A 9,926-nucleotide genomic window follows, 5' to 3' on the forward strand; every position below is an offset into this window, starting at 1 on the left:
CTTCGTTCGCTCACTTCGTTATTAACTGAAAATTACCGAAACCAAAATCTAATTCGCGTAAACACTGTAATCTTACGGCGAAACGACTCACCGTACCGTCCCACGTTCTCCAGGTTTTTCAGACTGAAAGACTAACTTTCCTGCACGTGAGCAAGTGGCTTAAAAGAGTCTTTTTAGGTGTTCAAGTACCACCTATATATATGTGTGTAGCCACAGGCCCTTGCTATGTAATGGGAATGATAATTCGCGAGAGTTATGACAGTTTGGTCAGTTAAAATCGAAGGGTAACGCCCAAAAACAACTTTACGAACTGCCTTTAGTTCCCCAATTAGTTTTCTTACAAGTCCTTAAAATCTTAAGACGATTTTTTCCACAGCTAATTTCAATATTAAACAATTTTTTAATTAAATTCTTCTTGACGTGCAAAAAAATAAGCATGCTCTGAAACAGCGAGTTATTAAAAAAAAATGTATCATAATGTTAGTTTTCTCAAAGGGGCTATCCGTAAATTACGTAACACATTCGAGAAAGGGGGGAACTTACAAAAAATTAGCATTATGTCATCATTGATATCATTATTATAAAAGGATGCAAATTTTCTTAGTACTCAAAATGTAACCATTCTTACCAATATTTATAGGGATTGAGCGAGCTGAAAAATGGAGACCAAACACAATGTCAATAGTGGTACGAATGGACACATTTTTCCAAGAACATTATTGCTAATGTTTATTGTTTCGCATGTTATTTAAAACAAAAGAAAATATTGAAATTTGCATTAATTTTGCAATACCCTCTTTGAAAATTGACAAAATAATTCTACCCTGGGCTTATTTCGTACAGAATTTAGATAGCTTTCGGCCAAATTTAGATTTAAAAAATGTACGAAATATGTTATTGAAATTACAAGAACTTAAACATTCATCGAAAAACAGGTGGTATCATACTCGTTACAGGTAATGTAACTGAAGTTTAGACTTAATGCAAACCTAGCAAAGATTTTTATTTTCAAATAGCTGAAAATGGGCTAATACTATTTGTAACGGTTTCAAGTGCTTTACACTCGTACAAGACTACTTTGCACCTTAATTGTCCTGATTTAAAAAAAAATTGTTCAACTTGGTAAAATCGGTACTTAAACAAGATTAGCCTGGCGAAGCCATATTTTACACCACATTTTTTCTTGTTTATACCCTGCTTCATACAAGTTTAAACCACGTTCAAGCCATTGTTAATACCATATTCAACCCAACATCAAACATGCTTCAACCCGGTTAAATCATCTTTCAAACCAATATCAAATATTACTAAATCTTATAAAATCCCTTTTCGAAACCAATTTTCATTTAAGTGTATAGAAAAATATAATTCTAACACATTCTGTTAGTCCAATGTAGCATGTTATTCATAATTATAAAATTACCATGAACTTTTTTTTCAGTGTCAAAATGCCAATTTGTTATGTTTCGAAATAGAGAAAGTAATAGTTAAATATTAATTCAAAATTTCTATACTGACAGAAACGACTTTTTTAAATTTGTAAAAGCCAATTTAAGAACCGAAGCCTAACTAATATTTAACATAAGATAAAATATTCAAAAAGTTAATGAGTGGTGACAATTTTCATTCACTAAAAGAATGGTTCAAAATGTTGTATTAGCTTATATTCATTTTAAATGCAAACTCCTCCATTCACCTGTCATGTTCTATTACGTTACTCTTACACCTCTCGAAAAGCAAAATACATTAAAGCATAAACGGTCCTTGTACACGCGTGAAATCTTAAAAATTAAGTTGCAAATATCAGAACTGTAAACGAGTCGCGTGAATGCTCTCGCCATGAAATCGAAAATATCGCGATAAGAAGAATTTGCATTGGAAACTCGTTTCGATTATAACAAGTTAATTTTCTGAAACCGCGCCAGGTGTGAGATAAAGATCAGCTGATTTTCTTTGTTTCTTTTTGAGGGACGAAAGGTTGTCGCGCATAAAGTTGCGAATGATTTTCGAAGTGAATCTTTTAGATTCGATTGGTTGTCTCTTTTGGAAGTTATTAGAAATGCAATAATATTTACATGGAACTATGTAAAGTAGATATGCCGGTACGCCACGAGATGCAAAGAAATCGCGATTTATAGACATGGAACTTAACTCGGTGTAATAAACTAATTAGTCGACTCATTGCAGCCGCTTATCCCGAGTATGTAAATCCGTGTAGGTGCACAAGTCGTGCGAATGAGGATAAGCATGAAGCTCACTTATACAAACGATTTCTCACTTGCGAGCTGTATAACCCGAGGCATAGTACTTTCGAATCATACTTGCAAATTCAGCTTAATAGACGCATCAATGCATCCTGTGACAAGAACCGGTGATGCTACGCTGTGTTCGATTTCTGCCTGATAACTACGGTAATTACGAATTATCAGCGATTCTTTTTGTTAGCCGGCTCGGCGGCAGATATCGCTCGATAAGGTGAGTTATTTACCTTCCGGATACACTGGTAACGTTTACACGGCGGATACGAAATGCGGGTTATCTTCACTCTTATGAGTTTCATCGAACAATGTTGTATGAGGTACATGTGGAGTAAATGTGATAGATAGGAAACGTGATAGACATGAAATCGATTTTTTACTGTTTTATTGTGTATCCAGTAATATGTGCATATATTTTCTTAAATGCCCATTCATTTTAATTAAGTTTTCCCGATTTTATAAAACTGTATATATTAAGCTATTTCTTATTTATTCACAACTTCCTGATTATAATATTTTAGTTAATAAACGAAACTTTTTTCAAGCAAAATAGATGTAGAACAAGTTTCTGCGGGTTATCTATATCGGTGGGTTTAATGGTTTAATGGCTTGTTAATGAAATACATGTAAAATTTCAAATTAATAGAGTGACCTTCCGTTTTAAAGAATATTAAAAAAAAATGTGGTTGTGGAAAATTGTACTTTAAACCTTTTTTTGTTTCAGTTTGTCATATTTTCTTCACTCTTTGTGAACCGATTTTATATATTTACTCTGAAAAAACAAAACAAAAATGGAAAATTTATGTCATATCAGTAGATTATTAATTTTGAAAAAAAATTGAAAATACTCATGATACCCTTCAACTTTTTATATATTCGTGGAAAACGTAAAAATATCCCCATGTTAATTAAAATTTTTTTAAATATCTGTCTTCTTATTTTCCTTGTACAAAAATATAACTCATTGACAAGCCAATCCTGAATATGTCACCCCGCACCACTCCGGCCTGCATGATTTAAAATGTATTTGGTTTTATGTTTATTTATGAACTTAACGGAAAAACTTTTATTCTTTTTAATTAAATATTTCAAATTTTCAAGACAGTAATGCAGAATACTTTATAATCACTTCATTTTTTAATTTTTAATTTATACTTCTTCTACTTTATATCGATGCTAATTTTAAAATTTTAATTCGAGATGACCGTCTTCAGTTTAATTTTTTTGTAATTTCTTGATGATATTCCTTTTCACTTTATAATGTTATGAGATTTATTATTTTCAGAAAAATTTTTAAATCTACCTATCTATATGAGTCTATCGTGACTGCGTATATGCAGTCGATCATAAACGCTCGATTCTGGCAGTGATCAGCCTTCCATAACATAAAAATGTCTAAGAGCCAATCAACCTAATTTTTGCACCATTTTTAAAAAGTTTCCAGGATGTATACAATTTTTAAAAAATATAATAAATTGAAATTATTGGAATAATTTATTTTTTATTTTCGTTTTGACAGTCTAGTCCGCCCCAGGTCTGACACATGTCCGCTTACCATACATAACAAATTGCAAGTGTTAGTCGTCAAGATTTTCTCAGTGTTTGTCAGAAAAATGTACAGGATACTTAAAACAATAAAAAAATGATATTCTCCGAACAATTTCTTTTTCGCTTATATCAAGTTTTTGGAATGTTCGTAATATTAATTCGAAATTTGTATTCAATGAAAAAAACTAACAGTTGCCACTAGCATAATAGTAATAATACAGAATTCAAACCATCGACAGTGTGGCTGGCTGTCAATCCCTTTTTTTGAAACCATAGAATGTGTTTTTACGTAAGTTGTCAAAGACACACAACCTGGAAATTTAATTTAAAAAAAGTTAATGCAGAAATACAAAAATAATTTGAATACGTAAATATATGTAAATAGAAATGCTTTTGTTTCACCCCCCCCCCCCCCCCCCCCTTGAAAACAAGCCATTACATTCATGTAAAGCAGGCGTAATGTAGCTGCTTTCAGTCCAGTGACATACGCACGTGCACAATTTGCCGCAAGGCGGACATGAAACTTTACGCTGCTGTATGAAACTTTACTATTGCTACATAAAACTTTACACCCGCTACACATGCATCACACAAGTTAGAATCTTAAAAAAAAAATTGCATCGCTAGAACCTAAAGTCTCCCTTCCGTTAAGTACGCTATTTCTGCCTTTCACTTACAATCTAACATTGTCAAGTACACCAAAAATTCTCTATCTGCTGCACATGATTGTTTTTAACAAGAGTAGCACAAAAAGTATCGTGTGCACAATTAATACTTTGACAGAAAGAATTATTTACACCATCATAAGTTTCCACCTCCCTTTAGAGTTACATTACACCGATATAAAAACATATTTCCTCTGTTGGTACATTGTCCTGGAGATGTAGCAACACGTAAATTTGGTCGTCGCGTGCTCGTAACGATTTTCTGGATCTTCAGGAGAATCTCTATCAAACTTCGATCATGAGTGAGAATGATTCCAGTCGTTACAAGCAAATCGAGCCTGTTACATGATCACTGGCAGCGTCGAACGTGCCGAGGTGTGGGCTTGCTCGGAATCATTAATGCGGCAAGGTCGGTGAAAGGAATGGCTTACCTTCAGTGTACGTGCACACAACACACACATACAAATGCATCCGCGCACAGGTAAATTTAAGTTCGAGCATCTCATCTTATACAATCAAACTTATCGCCTGTACGTGTAATGCATGTTGCTTTAATACTTGACTATAGGGTAAGGGCACACCGGTTTAATTGACCGATGCCGTACATCGGCGGTCGTGCCTTGAATTAACATTTCAATATTATCATCGATTACTACTAATTGCGCGAAATATGAATTACAAGACTCACCAAATCTTGAACGCAGAATTTTAAGGATCGTCATCATTACTAATTTTATGTCCGTAATAAGTTTATGTAGAAAATGTATCTAATTTTAGGGTTTATTACGTCTTGGCGTAATTTAATAAAAGGAAGGCAGTATTATTGGAATCGATTAGTGAATTATGGCTTATTAAAGTAAACTTATACAATCATCATTTGAGATAATCATTTCTGATATTTTTTTTGGGAAAGAGATGTGTGGAATATACGTAGAATTTTTATCGGCTATCGCTTCGTTGCTGGAAACCCCCAGTAAATTAGTAAGATAGAATTTACGTTGAGGATATCCCGAAAGCGTCAGCTGATAGTAACATACTTATTATTTATAGAGTGTTGAGGAGGTCGGCTCTGCGTCATAAAGTACGAAACTAGCGGAAACGGGACCGCAAATCCTTTCCTGCGTGTTGGCCTAATTAGCGATAATTTAGCGGTTAAAATAAAATGACTACAACATGACTGAGATTGTGACTCAGCGTGAAGTTTCTGACACTGTAAGTCTTCAGTGTGAACATGAAAAGGTTGCTTTCAGGACACCCTTTGTAACAGTCGAGCTAGAGAAGGAATACGACTTAAAACCTTTTCTGGAATAATTTTACCAGAATGATTTTATTTTATAATTCTAAATAAATAGCTGTATTTCATTTCAGATAATCCAGCACGTGGTAGCAGCGAGGCTGTCTCACAGACGAGTCCTGCGAGCAGCACGAGCAGCTCCAGCGTGAGCCAGGCGAGTCAACACGTGACCCAGGTGAGCCAGTCTCACCAGCAAACGGGCCAGAGCCATCAGATCCAAATGGGCATTTCTACAGAGGAAGTAAGGCCCGAAGACGAGGGTGCACATCCCAGGGCTGCGCCCACAAGTCCTGAAAGTGAGGCTGAAGCAGACGATTTTGCACCGAAAAGAAAACAACGGAGATATCGTACAACCTTCACCAGCTTCCAACTTGAGGAACTCGAGAAGGCGTTTTCCAGAACCCACTACCCCGATGTCTTCACGAGGTAATTTATAATAATTTTTTCTTAATATTTAGTATTTTTTCACACCTAAACTGTATTGTGTCTAGCGAAATTTCATTTTTAAATTATTTCTGGATTTGCCGGATCGTAATTAACGTTTCTCACGGCATTGTCTTCTGATATATTTATCTCAATTTCGTAAGTTTCGTAAGTTTTGTAAATTTCGTAAGCTGAAGAATTACTAAAAAATAGTGGGAAAGTTGAAAAATTGATGTTATTTTTCCAGGATAAGTACGATGTTACTGAGTGAACCAATATAGTATAAGTTTTGAACAAAATGCCTTCAAATGAATAGTCAAAATATTATTTGTATCAGGAAAATTAGAAATTTATTATATATAAACCCAAATTTAGAAGAAAGCAAGGCTAAAGTTTGAAAGTTATTACGACTTATTTGTTCTAAGTTCAGATCTTGGAAGATCAGGAAGTACAGTTTTGTCAAAACGGCTATTAAATTGTATGCAAATTTACCTTTAAATTGAGCCCAGAAAAATGTTCTATAAGTAGACTTTTTTCGGAATATTTCTGAATTATAATTAGAAGACTATTGCAGTAAACATACCCTAGTTAGCTCCATACTTCTTGCCGGTAATGTATATATGAGAACAAATTTTTATGAAAAAATTTAACTGGAATAATTATAATAGTATAATTTTGTAGTTTAATGGAATTTGATTGAACACTACATAACGTTAAGAGTTTCCATTTTATACGTGTAAATTATTAAACATTTGAATAAAACATTTTTAAGCTTCAATTTGCAAAATTTAAGGTTTACACGAGGTAACCGTGAAGAATTGTTTTTGATCCGGGAATAAATTGGGAAACTGCAGGGAACTTTTTCTTTTATAAAAACTCAGGGCTATTTTTTGGTTGGTAAATTTCAAATATTTTTAATAAAGTGACTGAAGTAATAATAATTTTAAATGCATAATAAGGTGTATAAAGTGGTTTTTTACGTAAATAATAATTTAAAACTTCGCCACAAATTTTGTCTAAATAAAATAGTTATTTTACAATATTTATCTATATAACTTGAATTTATAACAGTGAATTTATTAAGGCAAGAGTATGGTTTAATATTAAATAAATAGAATTTATTTACATCAGAAACTTTGCTCAAATGTTTCTAACTCATATAAGTTCGCGCCGAGTTACCCTAGATGATTTTACTACCTGAAAATAAAGCTGTTATTAAGAAGAAACTTTGAACATTTCTTTATTCTGAAAGGGAACTGAACAGATAGAGAAAATAAATAGACCTGTCAGATAGTTAGAATGAGTCCTTGGTAGGTTCGAAGCTCCTACATGAGTAAGCATAGGTCTTACTAAGAAAGGCCTTAACTGCTTAACTTTAAAGGAATAGTGACGCAAGGAAAATAGTGGTGGGATACCACAATTACCTCAACCGCGCTGTTGGCGATTTAGGAATTTACACACATAGCTTTTCACCGTGCTAGAGTAAGTTCCTAGATTGGTATGATTCTTTGATCACTTCTCACTAAAGGAGTTTCCTACGATTATTTATACTATGTATACGAATATTCAGGCATGCCCTGAGCGAAGAACTCGCCGCGGGTTACAAGAGGTTAGGTATTTTCCAAAAGTATTTAACAGTACATTTCAGTTCATCGATCATCGGCTTCCTCTGCGTTGAGAAAACTTCACTTATTTAGTCGGTATGCAAATTTTGTTCCGTGTTCACTTCGAAACCTGGGAGTTTACGTTATTACCCTACACTCGCACCATTTAGATGATGGTTACGCACATCGGGCGTAGCACTATCCACCTGTATTATTTTTTTTGTTTTTCATGTTTTCGGTCTTATGATTTATTTCTCATTACTAAGGAGTAACATATAACTGAGATAAATTTTATAATAACTATTTTTGAACTATTTTTCGCACATCCAATCTGATGCTGATAGGGCCTAGATAGAAGGCCTGTATTAGAACAAATTGGAAAAGTGTCCACTTCTATTGGTGACGTTACAATCATTGACCTTTTTTTTTATTATTTCTCATCCCGAATTTTTTAAAATGCAGTTTCTTTGATTCAAACAAATTTTATTTTATTCACACAAAGCTTCTTTAAATAAAACAAAAGTTTTGTTAAGCTTAGACCTATTTCTTTGCTAAAGGGTCAAATAAATGTTTATTTGAATTATATTTTATACTCAATTTAAATAAAATTAGATTGAATTCAAATAAAGGTTTATCCAATTGAAAATTGTTTTTAATCAAACAAATTGCAATCCAACAAATTTTTTTGTTTGCGTCAAAGAAATTTTTTTTAGTGATTTTAGTACCATAAAACAGCCTTTAAATGAAAATTTTCTATTCCATTTTAATTTAGTACTTTTCTCTATTTTCATTTACTAATTTTTGTATAATTCAATCAAGGCGAGAGAAACGGAGCTAGGTCCACTTTTTTACGAAATTAAGTTTTTTTTTTCAAAAATCCAGGGTATTAGAGTTCAAACTAAATAAACGAATAATATTACAATATTCAATTTTTCAAAAATTCGAAGGTTATTATGGGATTTTGACCAGTAGATATTGCGAAATTGGAGACATTCTATCCAAAATAAAAAATGTACTAATACTGAAAATGTCTCTTTTTTGTTAAACAGTTTTACTTGTTTATGAGATACATGAAAATACGTTTTCTAGTTGATTTTCTAAAGATTTATAGACTATTTTTGTTTATAATACCAATGGAAGCCAAACGGTGCTATGTCCCTCGGCACTTCCTTCGATGATTAAATGTAAATTCAGCGTCATCTATTTTTTTTATACAATAGTTATTAAACTGGTCCACACATACATACATAATTGACAGAATCGGTTGTATTTGTTTCCTCTGGAAAGGTTTTTTACATCTGCTATAAAATTAGGTTGATTAGATTTACCATCGTTTAGCTTTCCCCGCTTAAATTATGAAGTAATGTTTTATTTTTTATCATGATTTTTTATTTTCCTAATTGACTGAATATTTTACAATTTGTATAGATGCATACTTCTAGAGTGCGACTTAATATCTAACATGAATGCATGGTCTTTATTTTATTTGAGGCTACGAAAGACAGATTCGATAAACATTGAATGGGATTAGAATCTTATTTTTTGTCGATGCTGATTGAGGATTTCAAAGCGAAGGACTGATAAATAATCCTTAAGAATTATACGTTTTCAATACTTTTTAAGGAAATTATTGCATCTTAACAGAGTATGCCAGGATAAACTCAACTTAGTTTTGTATGAAGAAAACAAATGCAATCATTCTCTAAATGTTGATAAAAATTTGTTCATCGGATAAATGTTGTAAAATTACTGGGAGAAAATCAATGATCCATTTAAAAATAAATGAAAAGCAATATTGAGGCGAATATTTTTTCAGGAGTCTTTCATGTTGAGAAATCATATACACTCATGCATACACCCATGCATACACACATGCATACAAACATGCATACAGGTATAAATAAATATAGAGAGCAGTTTTGAGAATAATAGTCAGCGTAAACGTATGTTAAAAACTAAAAAGAAGTTTATCTTCAAGGTTATCTATTAATTCACTAAAAATTTCATGAAAATCATTTTAGTGGAGTTTTGGTTTTTCTCTGACATAAATATCTACTATATAAGACTGAAAATGTTATAGCAAAAGTATACTTTTCGTAAAATGTACCATTTTTAAGCGCACTTAATTCCTATA

The 9,926-nt window shown here is 32.6% G+C and overlaps 1 protein-coding gene across 2 annotated transcripts in view; it reads left to right on the forward strand.

The window, feature by feature from the left end:
- Window positions 1-9,926, forward strand: part of LOC117167625 (homeobox protein aristaless-like) — a 171,263-nt gene that overhangs the window by 127,811 nt on the left and 33,526 nt on the right. For both annotated transcript variants that reach the window (XM_033352695.1, XM_033352696.1), the window contains exon 2: window positions 5,840-6,191. In XM_033352695.1, coding sequence (XP_033208586.1) covers window positions 5,840-6,191 — 352 coding nt within the window. The remainder of the gene's footprint in view (window positions 1-5,839; window positions 6,192-9,926) is intronic.

The sequence above is a fragment of the Belonocnema kinseyi genome, chromosome 2 (assembly GCF_010883055.1).
Source record: "Belonocnema kinseyi isolate 2016_QV_RU_SX_M_011 chromosome 2, B_treatae_v1, whole genome shotgun sequence".
Taxonomy (NCBI): Eukaryota; Metazoa; Arthropoda; class Insecta; order Hymenoptera; family Cynipidae; genus Belonocnema; species Belonocnema kinseyi.